At 35.7% G+C, this 27,845-nt stretch overlaps 1 protein-coding gene across 1 annotated transcript; it reads left to right on the top strand.

The window, feature by feature from the left end:
• Positions 1-315: 315 nt before the first annotated feature.
• Positions 316-27,845, top strand: LOC128226775 (hyaluronan mediated motility receptor-like). The gene is made up of 21 exons (XM_052936821.1): positions 316-440; positions 3,694-3,789; positions 4,223-4,290; positions 5,272-5,331; positions 5,592-5,780; positions 6,062-6,260; positions 6,576-6,653; positions 7,127-7,200; positions 7,445-7,620; positions 7,947-8,977; positions 10,553-10,733; positions 12,029-12,154; positions 12,406-12,531; positions 12,915-13,040; positions 13,828-13,923; positions 14,113-14,226; positions 15,937-16,062; positions 17,084-17,175; positions 19,741-19,874; positions 23,696-23,858; positions 26,868-27,845. Exons 1-21 carry the CDS (start codon positions 395-397, stop codon positions 26,879-26,881), a joined length of 3,315 nt encoding a protein of 1,104 aa, XP_052792781.1. The 5' UTR covers positions 316-394; the 3' UTR covers positions 26,882-27,845.

Here is a 27,845-nt window from a genome sequence, read left to right as displayed (position 1 = left end):
TTTGCTCCAACATTTTGAGTGTATTTATAACTTTATAAAATGATCCTCACATAAGTTTTTTTTAAATACCTCATGGAATTAGATACATATACTCATTTGGTATTTTGGATTTGATTTGACTCTAAGTGATTTGCTCTAAGCATATTATTCAAAGTTCGTACAATGAGATGCATATAAAGCAATAAAAAAATCTTACCCCTGTACTGTATCGACAATTTGGCGAACAAAAGTTTTCTACACGTTGACCCTCATGCGATGTCGATGTTATTATTCGTGACTGTACAATTCACAGGAAGTCGAAATCTATTGGTTGAACAAAATCAAGTTCAAAAGTGTTGGCGGCTGTAAACAAGACAGAAAATGTTATTTTGATCCGAGTTTTATAGAAAAGAAAATGTCATTCCCAAAAGCATCAATCAAACGTTTCAATGACAACCAAGGTATACATTTCTTCTGATGCCACTGACACATTTTTTGAAAATATTTTTTTCTGCTGTTACTGTACTAAACGTTCAATACAGGGCTGTTTAATTATTAACTCCTTTATTGAGACGGCCTGCAGAGGACGAGAACCTAGAGTCAGATCAACACAAAATGTTATGCATAATAGACATCTTCATAGCTGCCTATATGTGAAGGTCTTTCACCACACTTTTCCTCCAAGGTTTGGTGGCAGCAGCATAGTTACGTACTTGGTATTTGGACTGCATTTTTGGCCAGTCAAGCTACCTGATTCGAGTGATTGGTTCCTAGGGTGATCTCTAGGACTGAGAATCATAGAAAATGTGTTTTCATACTCTATGATACACATAACAAACAAATAATCCTCTTTTAGTCGTAAGATGTTTTTGATAAAACAACTGCATATGTAGCATGCATGTTCAGTTGAGTATGCACAAGTGCTGAACCCGGCATGCACTTTTTGGCTCTACGCGCGGACGGGTACCAGTCAAGAGGTTAACATACCCGGTTCCCGTAAAGTTGAAAAGCTCATGCTGCCTCATGGTCAAAATTACTGGCGAAGATTTGTGAGTCGGTAAATAAACAGTATTCTTGGCAGAGTTATCAAATAAAATTGCGAAAATGCTACTAGTTTGTGCTTGTTGAGGCAGACTCGACAGGATACATAACAAATGTTAAGATAATAAAATAGTTTCCCTGATAGCTCATTATTGTAGCTAGTTCACACCAGACGCTCGTCAAAAGACTCGTTGACGGCCATTAAGGTGGACTAAGGATTACCATAGACTGAATCCCTGTGAACAGTATGGAGGCTATTCGTTGCCAAAAGTCCAGACGTGTAATTCCCACAATGTGCTTCTTAATCGTACTCAATATCTCTTACATTTGTCAATGTAGACGTGCTTTTTGTTGTTTCTATTCGTCAGTATTTCAGTATTGATTTGTCATTTGTCATTATAGTAGTCAAAATGTATATTTGTCAGATTGACCCTGTATAAACTCACTAAATCATAGATCGTATAACTTGCCTTTAACAATATGATGATGTAATTTAGAAACCCTGAATCCTCTGTTGAATAGATGCAACAAGAATAAAACTCCAATCGGTACAATGAAAAATGAAAATGTGCAGTGTAAAATGTAAACATACAACCGATGAGTTGGCGGTTGTAAAATGTAAATTTGTAAATCATCAATGATACAAACCTAAAATACACACATACACGTCTGGACTTTTGGCAACGAATAGCCTCCATAGAACAGGGCTTATTATACCCCCACAAACGAAGTTTGAGGGGGTATATAGGAGTGAGCTAGTTGGTCGGTCTGTCTGTCGGTTTTCATGGTTTCCGGACGATAACTCATGAAAGGCTAGACAGATTTGAAAAATTTTTGGTACACAGGTGTAACATAAGAAGATACAGGTCAAGTTCGATATTGGGGCTGGTTGGGCCAAGGTCAAGGTCACTGTTACTAAAAATAGAAAAACGGTTTCCGGACGATAACTCATGAAAGGCTTGACAGATTTGAAAAATTTTTGGTACACAGGTGTAACATCAGAAGATACAGGTCAAGTTCAATATTGGGGCTGGTTGGGCCAAGGTCAAGGTCACTGTTACTAAAAATAGAAAAACGGTTTCCGGACGATAACTCATGAAAGGCTTGACAGATTTGAAAAAAAATTGATACACAGGTGTAACATCAGAAGATACAGGTCAATTTCGATATTGGGGCTGGTGGGGTCAAGGTCACTGTTACTTAAAATAGAAAAACGGTTTACGGACGATAACTCATGAAAGGCTAGACAGATTTGAACAATTTTTGGTACACAGGTGTAACATCAGAAGATACAGGTCAAGTTCAATATTGGGGCTGGTGGGGCCAAGGTCAAGGTCACTGTAACTAAAAATAGAAAAACAGTTTGCGGACGATAACTCATGAAAGGCTAGTTTTTCTTGTCAGCAGTGTAACTTCTAAATTACCCAACAGATTTAAATAAAACAATACATGCATGATAAAAGAAGATGCAGTGTGCAGTAACCTTGGAGTTATGGCCTCTTTTCAAAAGAATGGTTTGCCATTCCTGTGTCCAGGCGGCATTTGGGGGTGTTCGTCACTCCTGTGACAGCTCTAGTTCAAAGTTAATGTACTTTTGTTTATGTAATTATCTCAATTTTAAAGAAATTGTTATGGTGATTGGATAATTTACTGATATAGAAGAAAAGATGAATTGACCTTCAAACAATAGATGGTCACTCAAATATTTAGTTCTGATCTGGTCTCCGGGAAAAACTTGACTGAACAACAGAATTGGAAACACTATTTCATACATGTGAAACTCTGGCTGTGCTAGAAAAGTAGATTTGTTTCCCAGAGAAGTTAAGATTTGGCCCAGAGTGGTTGATTTTACAAAATGCTTTCACATCAATGATGCTATTCAAAATTGTGGACTTCAAAGACAATATTTGAAAATATATCAACATTTGTTGAAAGGATCAAGCTGTCAGTATTTTAGTTTACACAATCCAAATGATTTGCCACACTGTATTTTGTCATAAAAAAACAATGGTGCCATGCATATAAATGTGGTGGAAAATGATGATTTAGGTCCTTGTACGTTGCAAGTTGGATCAGTAAGATAACAATTGAAGGAATGTCTTGCTGGCCAACTACTGACAAAAATTGCTTTCAGAATATATCCTTCAATGTAGTTGGCGTTGGTAAAAACCAGCAGCCTGTTCTAGATTTCTGAAGATGATAATGAGCCTGTTAAGTTTGTTAAAGTAAGCAGACTCTGGGTCCAGACGATCAAGGTTCCCCATGGTGACCTCTTGACCTGAGAATTTAAAAACAGACCTTAAAAGTGAAGGGTAAATGTCCCACAAGTATGACATTTAAAATACTGCAAGGATTGACACTTCGTCAAACATGTGAATTGGACAAGCTGAACAAGTGGAGGACCTTCAAGATTATCAAATTTTGGGGAAGAGCTTCAATCCTCTGCAAGGAGAACTAGACCTGTTCTGTGCTAGGGAAATCTAGTGGGCAACTTGCTAGTACCACAACAGTCATGTAACCTTTTTAAGTACAGCCATACACTGTGATGGCCAGCAATCATCAGGGTGTGGAGGCAAAAGGCAGGCAGTTGAGGCTTTTTAAACATTGGACCAAAAAAAGAACATACTTAATAGTTATTTGTGATATGTATTAAAATAATATTGTAATTTTCAGGTTGTGCTCCCCCACCTGGCACTTATGACCCAAAACAGTGTGAGAAGGCTGCTGGGTTTGTTGTCGACAAGACAGAGAGATTTAAAATTCCAAAAGGTATGTTTGGAATAATTTATTTTGTCTGCTTGTAGCCCTTTGTGTTTTGAGTCCTTTTAATTTTGTTATAAAACGGCAGAGGCAAGCTTAATTATCATTTCTTGACGTTGATTCTCATTTTTGATGTTTGCAAAAACTTTAAAAAAAATATATTCATTCTGTCAAGAGTCACCCATGGTGACGATTTAGTGCATTTTATGTTATTGACATATTAAATAATAGTGATCATGTTGTCTGGCGACTTGAGATCAATCAGCGGCCAGATCATATTATTGACTCCAGAGTTTGACCAAATTCACATTCCAATCAGTTGTTAAATGCGTTAAGATTCAAGGAGCATTATTCTAATTGTTTAATTCTAAATAGGAAATTGTGAATGGATGTAGATTTAATTCTTGTTTTCAAAACTTATTTTTCTATTTTATCACTTCAGCGGAGCAAACTTTCAATGTAAGCTCATTCACCTCTACAAGCACTCCAAACAAGAAACCTCCACCACCAGTAAGTTCAGGACAATTTTTTTTCTTTGGCTTGCATCAGCAGGTTTACACTTGACTACATAGTGGAGTTAAGTTCATGTTTATTCTACTTTTCTTTTAACATTTTGTGGTCTAGAAAAAGCCACTCGCAGAATTTTGCGAGCTTGAATAAAAGTCACTTGCAATTTGCAAATGTCGCTCGCATTTTGCGAGTATGCGAGTCTAAATTTGAACCCTGATTTACATGCAGGAGGGCATAGAAAGATGTATGAACATTTGCACTTGCATAAATTCAGTTGTTAAAGATAAATGTTGCCAAAAATTTCAAAATTGGTGAATTTTGCAGTGGAAAAGGGGGAGGGTGGAAAAGTCCCTTGACTCTGAAGTAACTGTTGCTGTTTTGCATCAAACTTGGCCGATCTGCGTCACTGACTTGTATTCCAGAAAATGAAGGAATGCTTGTATTTGGTTTATTTTGGACATGGTTAGTGTAAAAGTACGCGAGTATTATACTCCAGGGCTTTTTCTATAGTACCCATGCAATTTTCCTTGTTCAGACCATAACTTGAAATCTACTGGATGGAATTTAATTAAACTTCAAATGATGGTAAAGCACATTTATATTTCAGCTAACAACATAATAATTACACTTTGTTGCATTTTCTTGTCAGAGGCATAACTTCTAAATTACTCAATGGACACTAATTAAACAACATTGTTCAACATGATAAGTGATAATGCAGTGTACAATTGCCTTTGAGTTATGGCCTCTTTTTAAATAAATTGTTTGCCAATCCTGTGTCCAGGTGGAATTCGGCACTCCTGTGACAGCTCTATTTTATCCTCTATTATAATCTCACTCAGTAACTTGTTTACGAAAAAGAGATTGCCTTAATTATAATTGTCAGTTGTTTTCCAGGTTGTTTATTGATCATGAATATTCTAATATCTGTTTGGTGTTTTTCTAATAACTATAGCAACATCTCTGAAATTCTGATTTCAGCCAAACAAAAAGCCTCTAACAACAGTGGACCAGAGTCAAGTGAAAGAATTGGAAAAAGAGGTATATATATATACGTACCTAGCGTATTGCTAGCCTATCCTTTCTGTATGCTACATTTACATGGGAAGTTATGGTTGATGTAACATTTAAAGATGATACTGGACATGCACTTTTGTACATAACTATAATAATTAATTGTTTCACAAAGTTAAGTCTTGTTGATGATTGTTTCCATGAATTGATCAAAGATGTGAAAAGGGTAAAAAGAATGTCCCTGAATGAATAAAACATTATTTGGAAAGTGGATGTTTCTTCTCAAGATTCGCAAGCTAGTTAAGGAGCGGACAGATCGAGAAAAGCTGCTATCACAAAAGGAGGAAGAGTTGCGGAAACTTGATGGGCGACTGCATAATGCCACATTGGAAAGGAGCTCCCTCCAGGCCCGCATTGCTGGAGCTGAGAAGGAACTGAAAGAGGCTAAGAAATCCAATGATCTTCTCAAAAATAGGGTGTGTTTTATGTATATATATATATAATATTCTGCTTAAAACCCATGTTTTCTGGCCATCTTTTATTTGGAATTTTAAGTGTAAATAGTTCCAATTGATATAAAATCTCATGTGTAACTTTAATTTAAAAAAATGGAATAAGTTGTAAGACTTCACTCATTTTCAAAGTATGGAGAAAATACTGAAATGTTTTTAACTTGGTTAAAATGTTCTGTCCAAAAGTAAAAAATGTGTGATAACTAATATTCAATGTATATAGAAATGAAATTCCAATACCCCAGGTGTCAACGAGCGAGAATGTCGGTCGGAAGTATGAGGAGGTGCAGGCAGAGGTTACCACACTCCGAGCTGCCGTACGAGAGAAGGACGGGGAGATCACTCGGCTACGGGAACAGCTGGAGGCAACCCTAGCGACACTGGTAGGGGAGGTGGCATGGTTGGACTCGAGCTTGGGAGGTTTGGAGGGAATGTTGTCTAAAGGTGAGGGGAATAGGGATTTTTTCCTGTGTGGTACAAATCAAGCCATATATAAATATGTGATGGTGGGATTAACAGTGCTGTTAATTGAAAAATTAATGAAAAACTACTTACTTTAAGTCCAGTGGTCATATTTTGACATGACTTTTTTATCTGGATCTTCAAATTACTCATTTTCATGGATTCAAATAGAAAAAATAAAATGATTTCTTACAATATTGATGAAATGCCGGAATATTCAATTTTTCTGTAATTATTGTCATAAAGCATAACCCAGTACTGTATGTAACATATTAGAGATGTTCTAACATTCTTCAGATGGAAAGGGAGAGGACATGTCCCAAATGAAAGCTGATGGTACAGTTTCCTCACCAACGAGGACCAGGAAAACTGCAGGTCAGTGTGTGTACAAGTTACTGTATAGCTCAGTGTTTTTTTACCCAGACATTTCTTTAAAGGAGCTGGGGCCTTTTAGATAAGGAAAAATGCAGCATTTTGAATGAAATTTGATATATAAATATTGCTTAGAAATGAACAAAAATGCTTTAAAATTAGACTAAAAAGATATAAGATTGTGTATTTGTTAAAGAATACATCAACTTTTCATATAAAAACTATTTTGGGATCCAGAGTTTTAGTTGATAAATACTTCATTTCATTATAATTAATTTAATTTCACAATTTGGGGAAAGAATATGTTTAAGCATTGAGAATTGGGGTGAATTTTGGCTGAAAATTGGTCAGAAAAAATCTTCTTTGTACGGCTTTAACATTTCTGTGTGTTGGAAGTAGTAAATGTTTACCGAATAAGTTCATTTATGGGTTAAAATGGTTTTATAATACCATTTTATTGCTGTACGTGATTCCAGATATTTTGAAGAGGCTACAGAATGAAAAGCTTACAACAGATGAAAAGTTCAAGCTTGTCAAGAAAGCATACGAGGTAATGATACTTTACTGAATATAAACACAGTGACATGTGAGTGTGGTGAGTGGTCAATTGGTTCAGCTAATGTTTCGGTATGTTGACTAGAAGAACCTTAGTTGTTAGTATAAATATAATTGTGGACAGGTGAAACACAAACATATCCAATGTAAACGCTGGAAATCTGTTGACTAAATCATAACTTTAGAATTTAGTCTTTAAAATTCTTGTTCATAATCATATACAATCATCTACCACCTAGGTTCTCCATGCCCGGATGACAAGTGTATTCCAGCGATTAGAGAGCCAAACTAGCGAGTTGGTGGGCCAGTATGAGGGTCTTGTGTCTACAAACAGCCAGCTGAAGGCTGCAGTACAGGACATACAGGGACAGTTACATGAGGCACTGCAGGCCAGGACAGAACTGGAGACTCACAGGTTGGCAGGCTGGATGTGGATAATCATGCTTCTTTGGTTTGGTGTAATGTTGGGGTACATTATAACCATATTATCATAAATAAATGCAAGATAGTCCTGTTATTTTCAGATTTGATTTGCATGGATGGGTTTGGTTTCAACACTTTGAAACATCAACATTTTGATTTGGTAGAAATTCTTTTTAAAGATAAATGATTTAAAAATCAATGCTCAAAGAATTACCTTCTTCCTATTTTGAAAAGCAATTGGGTGATTTCAGTTAGGTTTTGCCTGTGACCGGAATGTTAATGCTCTTAATTTAGTGAAGTTTTCTTTTCTGATTCCAGGAAGAACCTTGAAGAGAACACCACCTTTTTACAGACACAAATTGAAAGTCTCTCAAATGACAATAACTTCATGAAAGACAATATAAAGTCACTAACAGTTAATATTGAAGAGCTACAAGTTGACAAATCACAACTACAGCTGCAGTTTGATGATTTACAGCAGGTACATGAAACAGCAGTGAAAGAGAACTGTGAGAAATTGAGGTTTTTGGAAGACAGGGAAGTTCTTGTAAGTCAATCCACTTCTGGGCTTCATGAACGCATTGTCGAATTACAAGCGGAAAATGAAGACCTGGCTGCAACACTTAAGGAAACTGGTGAATTACTTAGCAGGACTAAGGAAGAAAATGCCAGGCTTGAAGAAATGTTCGAACACGCTGAATGTAAATGGCAGGGTGAGAAAAAGCATCTTCTGATTCAGGTGGAGGAGCTTGTCATTCAGAAATCCATGGTGGAAAGTCAGTTGACTGATACAGAAGTTAAGGTGAAGTTACTGGAGTGTGACCTTGTAGATCAGAAGGCTTACACAGAGGAACAGATACAAAATTTGCTTGGACAGTTGGATGGTGAGAAAGCAGAGCTGGTTCAGTTACAGAACAAACTTGGAGATCTTGTGTATGAGAAATCTCAGTTGCATACAGAGATAGGGCACCTGGAAGCACAGATGAAGCTAGTCAAATGTGAGGTTGATGAGACAAAATGTGAAGCAGATAAGGTTGTGGATAACTTGAAAGAACGTCTTGAGAAGTTAACCCTTGAAAAAACAAAATCGGATGATAAAACCACGGAGTTGAAAAATCAGAATGAAACACTACAGTGCACACTTGAAAAATTCCAATCAGACTTTGATGACTTCTCCGAGAAGTGTTCTTTAGAGAAAAATGATGCACAAAGTCGGGTGTCAGACTTGATCAGCGAGGTGGACGGGTTGAGGGAACAGCGGGACCAGATGAGTCATGACCTGGAGGACATACAGCTTGAGAAGGCAGAAGTTGATATGGAGGTGGCCAAGCTGCAGTGTAGGATCAACGGTAGGAAGTGTGGAATGTGGCATGGTTTCAGTAGGGTATATGAAGTAAAGAGTTGGCAAGCATTTGATTTAAATCTTGTTTAAACAATTATGCTACTTTTTTAAAGTTTGTAAAAGTGTATTATATCATGTAGTTGTAGTGGAAATATTCTAAAACTAGCAACAATGTTCAATACTTATAATCTATTATCATGTTCTTTGTTTTCTTTGATAGAAAAAGCAACAGCTTTCTGAACAAGAAATATAATCATTTTAGTCCAATTTGGCTCATGCTTTTTGAAGATGGCAAGCTAAAATGTTATCAAAAAGGGCTGGCTGAAAATTTTGGGAGAAGTGACTTCTCCCTTCAGTCAATTGAGGGAGAAGTGGGGAGACTTTAGGGAGAAGTTATACTTTTCGTAACACCTGATACAAACACTATGCCATACCACACACCTCAAATTTTTTATATTCACATTCAAATTGCTTGCTATAACTATATAAAATGTTCATAAAATAATTACATAAAATCATCATTTTTGGCTCAGCAAAAGTGTATTTGTCAATGTCACATACCGGTAGTTTATTTCCAAATAGCAAATAAAATTAAACAAAAACCAAGACAGCTAAGGATTTGAAACAATCAAAATGACCGTATAAATGAACTGTCAATATAGTAGAGGGACGAATCTTATTTTGGTACGTTCGGGATAGGGTACGAATGTCACATTCAGCTCTGCTGTTATTTACTTGTCTCTGGCTAAATAATTTTAAATATGCTGACATTTAAGAACCAAATGACATTTAAATCACTGTCCTTGATGAAAACTTTACCAATTGATACATAATGGGAGGTTGAGAAATTAAATCGAAAAATTGTTCTGACAAAATTGCGATCTCGCCGATTTTTTTGACATCATAAACAGGAGAAAAATACTGTAAGTAAACTACATAAAGCAAAAAAAAAAAAAAAAAATTGTGTTTACAAATCTTTCATCATTAACATTTCACTAAAACCAATTAAATATTTGGTGATACGTCATGTTATTGATTTCTTAGCGCCACCTTGCCGATGGCCCGAAATGGCTATGACCGTCTGCTTCAAAAGCAACAATGTTTAAAATGTCTTGCATTGTTTTTTCAATACATATATCAATTACTTTTTAACTTCATTAATTCTTGACACGATTTTTCATAATTATGTCGCCTTTTCTATCTCATTTTAACGATCACTTGATCAGGGTCTTCTCAATGTACATTCTGATTGGTTAAATTTCAATACCTCCGCCTACTGGCAATGTTTTGGTAATTGGATGACACGGCCCAAATATCGGATAAGGAGATTACCAAATTTTATGAATGACTAATTGCGATGTTTTGACTGATTGGACAGTGGCCAAATACTTGCTGATTGACAGATTTACAATGTGCTAAAATTTTCGGCGAAGTCAATGTCGCTTTGATGATACAAATGGGCGAAGTCTGGGAATTTTAGGCGACCACTTCGCCTAAGTCGCCCCCTCGCGAGAGCCCTGAGCATCATTATCAAATATTCTTGTAGGTGATATAGCGTTGTTTTATTTCCCCACACTTTCAGTGCTTGAAATGGAGAGTAACCAGACTCGTGAGGAGTATGAGGAACAGTTAGCTCATAACCAGGATGAGATCTCGGCCATTAGGGGAGAGAAAGAGCAGATGGAACGTGACATGGAACGACACGGCATTGACCTCCTCACCAATGCCTCTCAGATCCGTGAACTCCAGGAACAGCTGCAATTGTGAGGATGGATATTTTTTTATAGGATTTTTGTAAATTTGTGTTTCTCAGGGATGTGATTTGTTCGCGGATTTCTACAGACTGAATGGCTCCAAGGACAAAAAAATCTATAAATGTAAAAATGTTTATAAATAAATATTTACACCTCAACTTCCATTCCTTAAATGAACTGCCTTTCGGCAATTGCGTTCATCAATCGATGAGCGCAACATCTTCGGATATGTTCGGATCGTAAATCATTGCATAACAATTTACATGAAAGCTATTGATCTTGTTATTGGTTGAATTGTGTCTGCATGTCCTGTAAAATATAGATCAACATTTTTAAAAGTGTTAGTTTATTATATTTTAAATATAATGGTACCAGAAGTTTTATTATATTTTAAATATAATGGTACCAGAAGTGTTTCAATTTTACGTTTTAAAGTGATTTCAAGTGGTTGAGCTTTTCCCGCGTTATTGTGACGTCATCTGAAAAAAATGTTTCCGGTTATAGTCGGGTCGTTCTATTTACAGAATGGGTAAAAACGGATTACTTAAAGGTTTTCTTAAATGAAATGAAGATTTTTTTTAACAATTCTTGAATGAAATAATGAACTATTGGTGTAAATATAAGGAATGAATTGTGGGGTTGATGTCATTATCGGGGATATGAACGAAATTGGGTTGGTCAAAGTATGCGTGGAGTCCTTCGGACTCCACACACATTGACCAACCCAATTGCGTTCATACCCCGATAATGACATCAACCCCGCAATTCATTCCTTAATTATTAATTAACTGATTAAAAAAAGTTCACTGGTTACTGTTGGTTGTTACTTTATTTGTTGTTACATGTATCGACACTCCAGTTTGCTTCAAGTCAGGAGAGCTTTAGAAAGGGCTTCTTTCAATTTTTGTTTCTGTTGTAAGATGCTTAACCCCATTGGGAACCAAAAGCGCTGCTCAAACCCATCACCAAAATGGTTTCAGCCCTTCAGCTGCCAGGTCAATCGCATTGTTTGAATAGCAAAAGTATGAAAATAAGCAAGAAAAATGGAATAAACAATTTATACATATTTTTTATAAAAAGAGGAGGCATTTAATATAATCACCAACAACTACGAAATGTTCTCTTAAGTTGAAAATATTTACTAATATGCTTATTAAATACAGGCCAGTTCTGTAAATATCCTTATTTGGAATAAAACCGTATTACATGTAGATGTGCATCGATTCTTGATCATTTGTTACCATTGTGCAATTTTAATGTAACTAAATGTAAGGTTATATTCCATGTTTTTTTTTCAATTTCAGTAAAACCAGTGAGTGTGGTAGGCTAGAAGCTGAGATTGAGGGCCTCCAAGACCAGCTGAAGGGGAAGGATGAGGCCCTAACTGGGGTCCAGGCTGACCTTGCTGACCTACAGAAGTCTTATGACCAGTAAGGGACTTGTTCGCTTTGGCTTTATAATGACTTCTGGTTTATTCTTTAGATATAATAGGAGCTCTAACGTTGACTTTAGAGGTTATTCAATTATTACTCCATTGATGGTTTGTCCACACACAGATTGGAAACTAGCACAGATTTCTAAATTTCTAAAAGGTGAGTTGGGGAAGTGATCCTTTCATTGCCGACTGGCTAATTGATTACTGCCTATGGAATGTAAGTCATTTCTCATATTGTTATTCCAGGAAAGTGTGTGAGATTGAGGAGCTGAGCCAGGAGACGGACAGGCTGGCAGACCAGCTACAGACTCAGGGGGAGAAATATGAGGACCTTGAGAGTCAATACCAGCAGGCGAGGGCTGACTTCCTCAAGTATGTATAATAGTCATGAGTAATAGTACTGTCAGACAAGGGCTGACTTTCTCAAGTATCTATATTCATTCAGTCATGGTTCTAGCAGACAAGGACTATCTTCCTCAAGTATTTATTCATTCAGTCATGGTTCCTGCAGTCGAGGGCTGACTTCCTGAAACTTGTATTCAGTTAAGGTAACAGCTTGCAAGGGCTGATCCCTCAAGTATGATTTTAACTTGACCATAAGCGGTAGATTTTGTAAGCTACTCTTTCATTGAGTCAACTTTTCCAAGGCTTTGTGATGAACAAGCAAGTAAGAATTATGCAAAGCATGCAAGCTTGAAGGTCCAGACAATTTGTAGAGCATTATCAATCACTAAGAATGTGTTACCTATTTCCAGGCGTTGTGATGAGCGAGATGAACTATCAAGAAAGAATGAGGCCAAGGATGCCAGCATACAGATCATGTCTACGCAGTTGATAGAGCTGGAAGAAAAAATGAAAACTCAGGATGAAAGGCACATGCAGTATGTATTGACAACTTATATGTTAAAGAGAAACAGTCATCAAATCAGACTTTTTAATGAACAAGCTTGAATGTTTATATTACTTTTTGAAATAAAAAATATGGAATAAGGCCAGCTATATGACACGAAGAATTTAACATAGGGATGGTAATGAGTAGTAAAATTGTTACTCGGATAATCTTCCAATGGAGTATGTGGAAAAATTTGAATTGGTTTTCAAAAGAGACATGTAAATGTAACCTGTATAAGGTTCATCGCATGTTAGAATTAAATACTCTTCAATAGCACTGTACTGTCAGTTGTCTGTGCAGGGCAGTGCTCTAAGTGCCTGGCTTATAATTTGTAGTGATCATGGGGATCAATTCAATTAAGGCTATCGATAGACTACTTTTTCTATGGGAAAACATTAGTATGAGAGTCTATGGCAATGCATCAGTACTGTTTCATCATCTGTATGTCATCTGTAAATTGTGCATATGGTGAAATTTAATACACTGTGTTTTTTTGTGTGTTTTTCTGAACGAACAATCAAGTAAACTTTGCCATCCCTTATTTAAACGCACATAACCAGTGAAGGGCTTGTAGGCTTGTGCTGATTAGACCATTGGAGAACTAGACAATGAAATTAAAAATGTTATTTTAAACTTTCTGCAATATAAGATATCATGTGAAGTAAATCCTGAAAATTTGTCTTAAAAAGCTTGCATTTCACAGAGAGTTCTATTTCCATACATGTTTGAGCAATAAAAGAACTTCTTATGAGTTATATTAATTGGGTTTTTTTCAGGGAGCTGAAAGAGCAAGATGCGGAGCTGACTGCAGCTAATCAGAAGGTCTCCAACTACAAACAGCAGATCGTGGACTACAAGGAACACCTACAGACGTAAGGGCATATATTTCAAAATTCTTTACTCGTGTCCATACAGACAAACTCCAATAGGGGACCAATTTTTTTGGTCATTCAAACAAAATTTACTTTAAGTTTTAGTTTTAAGCTGTAGTTATTTTTTAATACCCGTTTTGAGTGGTATATTACCTGTAATTTAAACACCTGCCATCTTGTACATTATAGGAAGAGTGAAGAAGTTGATGAGCTTCAGCTGCGTGTGGAAGAGCTTGATGCAGAGATCACAATGGCAGCCCGCGAGGCTGTGGACTACTGTGAACGCATTGACATACTGAAGAGGTAGGTTGAGTGATGACAGAATAATACCAGGAAAAGGCCATTAGAATTACCCTGGTATTAAATGAAATGAAGGGCAAATTACAAACTTCGCAAAAAATTAACAAACCCACAGCCATCTCATTTTCCATACTTGTAGTTTTTTATCATAGTAAATTTGGCCATTTCTTTACAAGCCTTGGCTGGTGGTTTTTCAAACTCTATATTAATTTAATGGATATCTAGTTGTTATTCGTTTGTTTTTGTAATAGTTTCTATTGGTGGAAGTTCAAAACACATACTGTTTGTTACTTTTTATTTTATTCATAATTTGTTGTGTTCAAAACCTACTCAATATTGATTGTTATTGTATTGTGATATGTATGCATCTGTCAGATACAATGGTTACCTGTATGAGAAGATGATCTGTGTCACCCACACCGGGTACCAGATCTTTGACGAGATAGACAACGCTAACTCCGGGTGAGACATTCTGGTGCCCAGCTTGTTTCCCATCAAATACTTCACGTAATTTGATAAGATAGGGAATTCGAGTTTTCTTTTGTAAATAAAAGAACTAAGGTTTTAAATGCATGCCATTTCCCCTATGGTTTAAAGCGTGTGATAGATTTTGGTTAGTATGTTTCCCCTTGTTTAAAGGCTTCACTTTGCTTAGACTTAAAAAAATGTGTTTGTTCCCACTATTTTTTCCTACCGACCCTACACTTTTTTGTTGTAGTGTGGATTTTTTTCCTAATTTCCTACAATATATTCACTAATGACTAATGAGTGAACATGTTAAAATTTGACCATTTTGTATTTTAAACTTTCTACAATAGCGATATACCCTGAGAACAGATACCCTGGTACAGAAATCGAGGTGTTTCAAAAAATAAAATAGAAAAAAGTTTCGCCCTCCTACCGACCCTATTTTTTATTAGTTGTTAGTGGAAACAAACATTATTTTTTTTATTGTTGGGGGGGGGGGGTCTAATACACATAATTATGTCAGTATTTTGGTTTGCCTTCAAATTCCTTTCAAGTTCCAAAGTGAGTAAGAAGGTTCTTTTATTGCTGTGTGAAAGAGAAATAATTCTTAATAAAATGATATATCTACCGTTCCTTGTGATATCGGTAAATTATCATAGAAACACATGATTTGTTACAATGGGAAACAACCTGACCAGAGCCTTCAGTTATTCCCTGCTAACTAGTTGTATCCCTCGCTAACACTGAGTAGAGATTATGTACCATTTATTGCATGCTTTCTGTGTGATTCTTGTAAAAAAAAGAGAAAAAAATGTTGTTTAAATTCACAATTTGTATGTTTTACACAAAATGTATCTACATAATAATAGATACAATTAACTCATTATTGTTAAGTAAAACATTTTCCAGCATGTCATATGAAATGCAGAAATGGAAGCAAGTTGGGTACAATTGTCCACTCCAGAGAAATATAGAATTTTTTGTATTGTGGTTGCCGACTACGAAAAATGAAATGCAATTAAACTGCTGTGTCTTTTATTAACTGCGCAAAACAATTAACCATTTTAGGATGGAAATATTAAAACTAGACAAGCAGTCAATTTTATTTACACATTTGTTTCAGTACGACTTTAAAGATTGTAACATGTCTGTTTTATGATGCCCAATGCTAGTATGACTTGTATCAGTTTAAACAAAAAACACCTTATTGTCATACAATGAGAAAAAACCTATCTCTTACTGCAGTGAAAAGGAGGTTGTTGAGGTTCAGAAGTCTGCCCTGGTAGAGGAATATGAAAAACAGCTGACTGAGCTAAGGGATCATGTGACAGGAGCAACAAATACGCACGAGATAGAACAGGAACTGGCAAGGTAATTTATGTACTTGTTTATTTTGGTAAAGGGGTAGGTGGTAGGTAAAGGCCAGTCAGAATTGTAAGTCTGCCCTTATTGGTAAATATTAAAAATAGTTAAATTAGGTCTGGGAATGGGCCAACAAACAACTGAGTGCGGAAGATTTTTGAATTTCAAAAACCACACACCCATCTAATAGCAATACTTTTTTAGCTCGACTATTCGAAGAATAAGGAGAGCTATCCTAGTCACCCGAGCGTCAGCTTCGGCTTAACCACTTATGTTAAAGTTTTTGTAAGAGTTTGTGTACAACCTCAATATTTTCAAAGTCCATTGACATATGGCTTTGAAACTTTGCACACTTGTTCACCATCATGCCCCCCCCCCAACCTGTACACAGGAGGAGGTAACTCTATCAAGCATTTTGACAAAATTATGCCCCTTTTTTTACTTAGAATTTACGTTACAGTTTGCGAACCACCTCAAATAATTTCAAAGTCCATTGACATCTGGCTTTGAAACTTCACGCTTGTTCACCATCATGCCCCTAACCTGTACACGGGAGGAGGTAACTGTATCAAGCATTTTGACAGATTTATGCCCCTTTTTCGACTTAGAATTTACGTTAAAGTTTGTGTACCTCCTCAAATATTTTCAAAGTCCATTGACATATGGCTTTGAAACTTTGCACACTTGTTCACCATTATGTCCCCCAACCTGTACACAGGAGGAGGTAACTCTAACAAGCATATTGACAAAATTATGCCCCTTTTTCGACTTAGAATTTACGTTAAAGTTTGCGTACCACCTCAAATATTTTCCATTCAATTTATGTAAATATCTCAGCACATCATGTATTGCATTGAAATCTAATCTAACAGTGATCCATGCATGTTTCGCAAAAAAAATTCAATCCATACACCGAAAAGGGGCGGAATAATCAAGCGCGCTGTCTCTGTGACAGCCCATGTTCCATTGTAAAATTACCAATTTGTAAAAAGAAAGAGCCCCATTGTATATGAAACTTCCTATTCTGAAGATACCGTCAGCTGTATGAAGATCTACAGGCCAAGGTTGAACCCTTCATGGACCAGTTGGATGCTTTCGAGGCTGAGAAAAACATGCTGCTTGGTATGTGTGCTTAAGAATGACTATCTTTCAAACATTCAGTTTTAAAAGGACTAGCTAGACACCAGATGATAAAATTAAGAAAAAAAGAAAATTGTAAAAAACATACATAAAAATTATATCAATGTGTACAAGGCATGGAATCTTACTTACCGATGTTTCACATCACTTACGACACATGTTTCTTTCACAGTTATTTGGTATTTTTCCAATTCAAAATTTACAGAGGTTTTTTTTACCATCTGTTGTCTAGTCTCTTTAATTTGATATTGGTCAACGCCATTCACAGTGGTTCATAAAATCCTAGAAAGTTTGAGCTCAAGGATTTATTTAGTCCTAGCCTTGATGTTTTAGTTGTTGATAAAACTGCAGTTGAACACCGTTATTCCAAACACCGTTTATCCGAAATTATCGCTATTTCAAAATAATTTTTCGGTCCCAATTTTACTCCTTTTTTGTTTTACTAAATTTTTGGTCTTTATACCGAAATCCCTATTCCAAAATAATCGCTATTACGATCAATTCAAATGCACTCGGGCATCGGCTTGAGGTGATAATAGAGCACAATTAGCGCTTGTTAAAAAATGACATTGAGTATGCGTATGTTACAAACATCGAGGTCAGAAAATGAGCTATTCATCAATGTAGTGTGTATATAATTGCTGGTTAACACAATTTGAATATCATTCGAAAATGTCTCATCTGATTTGATCCCTGGATTGCTCACTCGACCCATTACCGAACAATCCGAATGCATACATGTGCTGTCATTTTGTTTTAAATGTTTTGTTATTTGTCAATTATTAAACACAAAATCAACAAATGTTTTTGTATACGAAAGATAACTCAAACCGAGTGTATCAGTGTTTGACACTAACGGGGTCCCGGGATCTCAAGGACACCAATTTTTCGGGAGGAACACCTGAACTTCAAAGTCCGGTATTCCGTCGGGACACTTAAATTTTGACTGATATAAGCTAAATATCAATAAATAAATAGCGTTTCATGAATTAATTACCTAAATTTGGGTCCCCCTAACTTTCTTGACAGTGCATGTAAAAAAGATATTAATATTAATACGTCGGACACACTAAAGCGAAAGTATGGCTGACCTTTTCACTATAATTACTTCATGAATCTATAAATAAACAGGTCATTTCACAGTGCGCATGCGGGTTAACGCTTCCACTTTGTTGTTTACATTATCAACAAGGTCAGAGGTGACGGACTTTAATAATCGGTACAATAATTATGGTGTCAGAGGTGACAGACTTTTATAATCGGTACAATAATTATGGTGAACTAGTTTGCTCATGTGTCAGAACCGCCCAAAAAGATGCCAAAACTGCTGACTTTGATGCCTTAATGATGCGACCATCGAGTTGTTACAGTAACTTTTACGGCACAAAAGACGGGCATCCTACGGAACTAGTTTACTGGGAAGCCATCCTACTATTCAGCATTCTTTGTTTTATGCCTTGATCAAAACATTATAGAAATAAAATTCCCAAAGTTTAATATTTATTTTCAATCAATGGATTAAAAATAATGACATTTTGGCGCGAAAATAAACATACACTATTTTCCAGTTGTCTGCTCTTCCAGTATGCACTACACTTGTTGGGCAGTCTGATTGATTCACAATGTGATATTCCTACTGTTTTTCAATCAAAAGCAATGACATCTGACAAGACCCTGAACCATGGCATTTTTAATGCGTATTTTCCGAAAATCTAAAAATAGTAACAACATCAAGTTTTTGTTTACATTGTACCCATTGTGTGACTTAGACATTCTACCACTTTTGAACCCAATCTACCGACTTAAGACCCAAATCTTCCTCTCTGCCATTGCCAGAGGTTCACATGGGTGACATTGTGCTATAACTAACTTGTCATTGTATGCTGTTGAAAACATGTATAATATGGTGTATACTTGAATTACAAATTGAGAAGTAAAAGGCACTGGATTTGTATGTTCAATTTAATATTAAAACAGGCTCATTAATGAAAAAAAATGTAAAAAATGGAAGGGACTCTTTAATTTCAGGAAGGGACACCGGATTTCAGATGTTGGTGTCCCTTCGGGATCCCTTGGGAAAATGGTTAGTGTCGACCCCTGTGTATCGTAAAAACGTGTTACCAAAATTGCAATCATCACAACTTAGTATTTCACGTCATCTATAATTCGCGAACGCTGCCATTTGCAGAAAATTGTTAATCCAAAACACCGCTATTCCAAATAGTAATTTGTTTGGTCCCTGCGATTTCGGATTAACGGTGTTCAACTGTACAAAATTGGCAATAGCAAAATAAAGTCTGACATCTTCACATCAAACCAAGTATATGTACCAGTGACAATGTGAATTATGCTTGCAGCTTAGCAAGGAGTAATAATGTTTTTTGAAAATAATTAACTTATGTCCCTTGGTCAATGGAGAATGACAGACAAGCGTTGCTATCTGCTTGCAATGTTTTTGTTTCAGCTGCCTGATTAAGGCCAGCTTTTAGATAATTTATAAGCATAAGACTAGTGTTGATTGTGGTTATAATGAATGTTAAATTTCAGGTCAAAACAAGGATGTTCAAGCTGAGATAGAGAAGCTGGGTCGGAACTACGCCCAACTGCTGGGACATCAGAACCAGAAACAGAAGATCAAACACATTGTCAAGATCAAGGACGAAAACGGCACTCTCAAAAAGGTGGGTGTTGATTCATGATACAGTCATGGATTTTGTGAATTGTTGGCTAAATGGGTTGGTATCCATTCATGATATGACCATGGATTTTGTGAATTGTTGGTCAATTGGGTGGGCATCCGTTCATGATATAACCATGGATCATGTAAATTGTTGGATTAATTGGTTGGAATCTGTTCAAGATCTAACACCTGATCTTGTGAATTGTCGGCAAAATTGGTGTTTTTTGATACTTAATGAGTTGGTATCTGTTCATGATATAGCCAGGGATTGTGTGAATTGTTGGTTAGATGGGTTGGTTTCTGTTCCTGACCATTTTTCATTGCATTTAAATCTCTCCAGTGGGAATTTTTTTATTTGCAGTAAAGTCTTTTGTATTTGTAATTTACATGTCTTTTGCTAAAATTAAGAGACTGGTTTCAATTCTGCAGTCTGCAGGTGACTGTTATACATTACTTTGTCGTTACCCAGTCAACTCTTTCTCCTCTGGCTGCTTGGTTGAACACATTGTCGAAACCAAAGATCAACGATTATTTTCAACCAAATTTGCGTAAGAATTACAATGTTTAATTTGTGCTTTATGTTCCTTACAGTTCTTTTCTTGAACTAAGCATATATTTTTTTAATTGAATTACTAGCATGGTTAGTTAACCTACTGTTACATTTTTTTTGCATGAACGTTTTTGAATCATTCTGACTGTTGTTTTTTTTACTGTTAACAGTTTCAAAGTTGTTTTCATATTATAAAAATATGCTTAAAAAACGCACTAAATAGCATGAAGAATTTAAAAGATTTCAGAGGGGCATGCCCCTAGGCCCCCCTAGCAGTGACTCCTTATTGGTCCTGTTCAAGCCATGGATCTTGTGAATTGTTTGCTAAATAAGCGGGTATCTATTAATGATATAGCCATTGAGCTTGTGAATTGTTGCCTAAATGGGCCGGTATCTATAAATGATATAGCCATTGAGCTTGTGAATTGTTGCCTAAATGGGCCGGTATCTATAAATGATATAGCCATGGATCTTATGAATTGTTGCCTAAATGGGCCGGTATCTATAAATGATATAGCCATTGAGCTTGTGAATTGTTGGCTAAAAGGGTATGAATCTGTTTATTATATATACATGGATCTTGTGAATTGTTTGCTAAATGGGCGGGTATCTATTAATGATATAGCCATTGAGCTTGTGAATTGTTGCCTAAATGGGCCGGTACCTATAAATGATATAGCCATTGAGCTTGTGAATTGTTGCCTAAATGGGTATGAATCTGTTCATTATATATACATGGATCTTGTGAATTGTTGACTAAATGGGCGGGTATCTATAAATGATATAGCCATGGATCTTATGAATTGTTGCCTAAATGGGCCGGTATCTATAAATGATATAGCCATTGAGCTTGTGAATTGTTGCCTAAATGGGTGGGTATCTATTAATGATATAGCCATTGAGCTTGTGAATTGTTGCCTAAATGGGCCGGTACCTATAAATGATATAGCTATTGAGCTTGTGAATTGTTGCCTAAATGGGCCGGTACCTACAAATGATATAGCCATTGAGCTTGTGAATTGTTGCCTTAATGGGCCGGTACCTATAAATGATATAGCCATGGATCTTATGAATTGTTGGCTACATGGGTATGAATCTTTTCATTATATATACATGGATCTTGTGAATTGTTGACTAAATGGGTATGAATCTGTTCATTATATATACATGGATCTTGTGAATTGTTGACTAAATGGGCGGGTATCTATAAATGATATAGCGATTGAGCTTGTGAATTGTTGCCTAAATGGGCCGGTACCTATAAATGATATAGCCATTGAGCTTGTGAATTGTTGCCTAAATGGGTATGAATCTGTTCATTATATATACATGGATCTTGTGAATTGTTGCCTAAATGGGCCGGTACCTATTAATGATATAGCCATTGAGCTTGTGAATTGTTGACTAAATGGGTATGAATCTGTTCATTATATATACATGGATCTTGTGAATTGTTGACTAAATGGGCGGGTATCTATAAATGATATAGCCATTGAGCTTGTGAATTGTTGCCTAAATGGGCCGGTACCTATAAATGATATAGCCATTGAGCTTGTGAATTGTTGCCTAAATGGGCCGGTACCTATAAATGATATAGCCATTGAGCTTGTGAATTGTTGCCTAAATGGGCCGGTACCTATAATGATATAGCCATTGAGCTTGTGAATTGTTGCCTTAATGGGCCGGTACCTATAAATGATATAGCCATTGAGCTTGTGAATTGTTGCCTAAATGGGCCGGTACCTATTAATGATATAGCCATTGAGCTTGTGAATTGTTTGCTAAATGGGTATGAATCTGTTCATTATATATACATGGATCTTGTGAATTGTTTGCTAAATGGGCGGGTATCTATTAATGATATAGCCAAAGAGCTTGTGAATTGTTGGCTGAATGGGTATGTATCTGTTCATTATATATACATGGATCTTGTGAATTGTTGGCTTCATGGATGGGTATCTGTTCATAATATAGCCATGGATTTGTTAATTGTTTGCTTTATGTGTGGGTATCCGTTCATGATATATAGCCATGGATTTTGTGGATAATTGGTGTAATGGGTAGGTGTCTTTTCATGATACATATATGTATGAATCTTGTGAATTGGTTGCTTCATAGACTGGAATCTGTTCATGATATAGCCATGGATCTTGTAAAAGTTTTGCTAAATGGGTGGGTATCAGTTCATGAAATAGTCATGGTTCTTGTGAATTGTTAACTGAATGGGTGGGTATCTCTTTTATATTAGATAGCCATGGATCTTGTGAATTGTTTACTAAATGGGTCAGTATCTGTTAACGATAAAGCCATGGATTTTATGAATTGTTGATGAAATGGGTGTGTATCTGTTCATGATATAGCCATGGATCTTGTGAATGTTAGGCTTAATTGGTGGCTATTCATTCATGGCATAGCCATGGATCTTGTAAATTGTTGACTAAATGGGTGGTTATCTGTTCATGATAAAGGCATGGAGCTTGTGATTTGTTGTCAAAATGGGTGGGTATCTGTTCATGATATAGGCATGGATCTTGTGAATTGTTGTCTAAATGGGTGGGTATCTGTTCATGATAAAGGCATGGAGCTTGTAAATTGTTGACTAAATTGGTGGTTATCTGTTCATGATAAAGGCATGGAGCTTGTGATTTGTTGTCAAAATGGGTGGGTATCTGTTCATGATATAGGCATGGATCTTGTGAATTGTTGTCTAAATGGGTGGGTATCTGTTCATGATACAGTCATTGCTCTTGTAAATTGTTGAATAAATGGGTGAGTATCTGTTCATGATATAGCTATGGATCTTGTGAATTGTAGGCTAAATTGGTTGTTATTTATTCATGATATAGCCATGGATCTTGTAAATTGTTGACTAAATGGGTGGGTATCTGTTCATGATATAGGCATGGAGCTTGTGAATTGTTGTCTAAATGGGTGGGTATCTGTTCATGATACAGTCATGGATCTTGTGAATTCCTTGCTAAATAGCTTAGTATCTGTTCATAATATAACCATGGATCTTGTGAAATGTTGTGCCAAGAGATTTGACTGAAAGTCAAATGGGACTGAATGTCAGCAGTCTGAATGATACAAACAAGCATATTAAACATGAAATCTAACAGGTGTGCCTGAAGCCTTCTGTAGATGTTTTTTTAAACTGTAGAAGATTTTCATGATTTTTACTGCTTTCTTATATAGCAGCTATTTTTTCATGTGTTGAAAGCTAATTCAAAATCAACGTAGATAAATAACATCTCTAATTCATCTATTTTTAGGAGAACTTTTCCCTGAAAGAGCAGGTGGAGAAACAGAAGCGTCACATTCGGAAGCTGGAGGAGAAGACTGTCCCACGGAGGTTTGCTCCAGAAAAGGCCTTCCAACATGGGAAGGAGAACATCACAGGACCAGCACCCACAGGAAAATCCCCCTTGCGAGAAGGTTAGACTTCATTGCTCTAATGATTGATTCAGGTTAACATGGGTTGGAGGCTAAGGTGGAACAAAGCCAGGTGTATTGGTATAGTTTGATGCATACCAGAAATATATTAAGTGTTAAATGATTATCTGAAAGTTTTATTGTCTTACATGAAACATTTTTTGCATAGATATTATTAAGTCTTTTTTTATTTCAAGCAGTCTTTTTTTTTTTCAACAATTTTGGTGCTAAAATTTGGCCCAATTCCAGTGTACGAAATTCGGATTTGATTCCACTAGCCCATTAGGGCTACCAGATAGGAAATTTTACTAGCCATAAACCAATTTCACTAGCCCAAACTTAAATACTATAAAGTATCACTTGTTCGTAATAATTTTTGGAAGTTTAAATAAGATTCCACAGCGATTCTGATCATCTAATCAAGCACATTCATACAGTTTCAATAAATGTTCCCCAATCTGAACAATGCGTCAATAATACATTATAGTCATACATAATAAGTGTTGTCATCAAAAGTTCAGTAACTAATAAAGTTTTCAAAAAGGTGATAAAAAGAGAAAAAAAAATTCTGAACATATCATTTTATTTAATGGAAAGAATTATGCATGTACTTTAAGTTCCGTTATCCAATGCATCCTTGTAAAATCCGAAATCCACCAGCGATTGTGCAATGACATTTTTCTCTTTCCAACTTTCAGTTTCACTTTCTCAAGTTTCGGAAACAACAAAAATATATCGATATTGATATTGCCAATATTCCTATAATTGTTCTTTAAAATAAATGGCAAAGCAATTCAAAGGTATAAAATAGAACTTTACTGTACTGTACACTGACAACGAGTTAACTATATCCGACAGTTCTCCTTTCACTTTGATTAAATTTGTCAAGAAGTAAACGGGCACCTGTTTTCTGCGCATTTAAGACGATGTTTGTAGAATGGTTATATTCTGTTCGCATTAAAAACTCAAATATCTTTGCTTTTATTTTAGCTAATAAATAAAATATATTTAAACGAAATAAATAAAATGTATCAATGTTGATATTGCTATTTTAGCATTATTGATTTGCATAGCCCTCGTAGTTGTCGAAACTGCCGATGTTATCCGTTTATTTACATAATGGGTGGAGTTATTGACGTCGTAGAGTTTGACTGCTGCTATAAATAGACACACTTACTGGTTAGAAACTGATCGATAATTACTTGTCACTTCGGGCGTTAATTAATTTTGACATGTGTTTATATTCATTGATTAAATAAACAAACATTCAGCACATGGCTTTAGCCCTGAATAGCAGAGCAATTAGCTTTTTGATCATCATAAGTTTCTGTGGAAAATAGGTAGCCCCAGCTGAAATTTGGTAGCCTCGGGCTATCTGGCTACCGCGAATTTCGAACACTGCAATTCCAAATGTTTAAACATATTCTTTTTTCCCAAAAGTGAAAATAAAATTCCCAATTTTATGATTTGAAAAAAATAGTATTGTACAGAAAAGTTGATGCAAACTTTATCTCATTTTTTCATCTATACTGTCTGTTTTTTAAAGCACTCTTGTTCATTTCTAGGCTAAATTAGAATTCCCAATTTCAGTCCAAAAGACATGTTTTCCAACGCAGAAATGCCCTGTTCCCATCTCTAAATGGTAAAGAAAGCACTGTTGAGTGGCAGAGTTGTCCCTGATGAATATATCACAAACATCACACAAAGAATTGCAAGATAAATGAATTAATAAAGTTGTTGATCTTGTGCATCCCGTCTCAAATAGAAGATAGAAAGATTTCTAAGATAGAAGGTGTTGGATGAATGGCCTTTTGGGGAAACGTCTAGGTCATTAATCTGAGAAAAGTGCTAATGCACTTTGAAGGTGTACTGACATTCAAAGTATGTAAGGAAAATATATATATGTGATTGTCTTCAGTCATTTTTAGCTCTACTATTCGAAGAATAATGAGAGCTATCCTAGTCACCCGAGCGTCGGCGTAACCACTTATGTTAAAGTTTTTGTAAGAGTTTTTTACCACCTCAAATATTTTCAAAGTCCATTGACATATGGCTTTGAAACTTTGCACACTTGTTCACCATCATGCCCCCAACCTGTACACAGGAGGAGGTAACTTCATCAAGCATTTTAACCAAATTATGCCCCTTTTTTTGACTTAGAATTTACGTTAAAGTTTGCGTACCACCTCAAATATTTTCAAAGTCCATTGACATCTGGCTTTGAAACTTAGCACGCTTGTTCACCATCATGCCCCCAACCTGCACACAGGAGGAAATAACTTTATCAAGCATTTTAACCAAATTATGCCCCTTTTTCGACTTAGAATTTATGTTAAAGTTTGCGTACGGCCTCAAATATTTTCAAAGTCCATTGACATCTGGCTTTGAAACTTAGCACGCTTGTTCACCATCATGCCCCCAAATTACGTTAAGGATAAACTTTAAATAAGATTCAAATTAAAGGAAAACAGTTTGATACTCTTCGCTATATGTTCATTATGTTTTAATACAACCCTTGATGGATGAATACACATAACACAATTTCAATATAGAAGCAACCATGATGGATTATTTATAAAGACTTGATTATTGCCAAGGTCATAATTGTTTGATATTGGCCGAGATCTTCTGATTGGCATCAGCTATACCGATTTCAACAAGTGTCTAGACTTTTGAAACAGATTAAGATAACGATACAAATTTCCGATTAAATAATTGTCCTATTTTTCTGGGGGGAAAACTTGACTTGGTCGATTGACTTGGTCAATGGTCGAGTGGGTTATGTCAAAGTTTGATTTATATAAATATGTATGTTATATAATTGGTCTCTAAACCTTAGGGAGAAATACTATTGATTAGCTATTCTAGGTATTTTAATCTTTATAAATTGAATTGTGTTGCGACTCTTTCATGGAGCAATGTTGACATTGATACACTGACTTGTTTCTGTCAATTTTAGTGCTAAATGGGTCTCTCTTGCTAAAGATGAATGTAATACTTCCTGTTTTTCAGTGAACAGAAAATGAAGCGACAGACTTCAGGGAAATAACAGCTGACATGAAGGCTGTCGACGATGTAAATATCTGTATAATAGTTTGGTCTTACTTAGTGATTAGGGAAATGTTTAAAAATTACCTTAAAACATGCAGATATGATACAAAATGTATTGAAAAAGATCTGAAATTATTGTAAAATTTTGCAAGAGGTATGTTAAAAATGCTGAAAAATATTGAAAACATTAAGAAATGCAGAAAAAACACTTGTTAACCATACCAGGCACAAAGAATTTGGGTCTCATACCTGTTGTGTTCAAAAATAGATGGTTAGTTAGAACATTGTGACTTTCAATGTATATACATATCAATCTGTATCAACAATGAAATAAAGAAATAATGGTAAGAAATAAACAATTCCATTTAGGCACTTTAAACGCTGTATCAAAGTAGAGATGATTTTATTAGAACAACTGCAGTTATTTATTCTTATTATGTTATAACATATCAGTGTAATTGTGTAGTGTTGGAAGGTTGTAGGGTTCTCAAAATTGTCACCATCCTATCGGTGTGTATCTATGTACTTTGTGCTGTTGTCTTTCTTATGTAATGTGTGTTTTTGTACACATTTGTATTTTAGCATAGTCATGTTGGTTTAGGAATTTTAGAATGATGTATAAAATTCTTTATATGATGCATAATATGTCTTTTTATGTTGAACCTTTAACAAACTGTTTTAATCCACTTTTTTTAATAACACAAGGACACATGATGATAATTATGCAATATCTTATCAAATTGATAACTCTTATATGTCAATGTATGTTAAACTTACTTCCTACTGTTTTGTTTTCATGCAGTTGTTTTATCTCTTCTGTAATGCTAAATCTGATCTTGCTGTCTTTATGTACCAGGGACTTGTCATTTATTTGTGAATTATGTGAATACAAACAATTGTAACAACTTGAAAATTGGGCAATAAATTGTACACAATTGA

The sequence above is a fragment of the Mya arenaria genome, chromosome 3, assembly GCF_026914265.1.
Source record: "Mya arenaria isolate MELC-2E11 chromosome 3, ASM2691426v1".
Classification (NCBI taxonomy): Eukaryota; Metazoa; Mollusca; class Bivalvia; order Myida; family Myidae; genus Mya; species Mya arenaria.
Note: the sequence above shows the minus strand (reverse complement) of the source record. Positions and strands in the feature narration are given on the sequence as shown.

Coding starts and splice junctions, on each gene's coding strand:
- LOC128226775 (XM_052936821.1), top strand. CDS start 395: ATGTCATTCCCAAAAGCATCAATCAAACGTTTCAATGACAACCAAG. Junction 6,654..7,126: donor GAGGACCAGGAAAACTGCAG/GTCAGTGTGTGT, acceptor ACGTGATTCCAG/ATATTTTGAAGAGGCTACAG. Junction 19,875..23,695: donor AAAACGGCACTCTCAAAAAG/GTGGGTGTTGAT, acceptor ATCTATTTTTAG/GAGAACTTTTCCCTGAAAGA.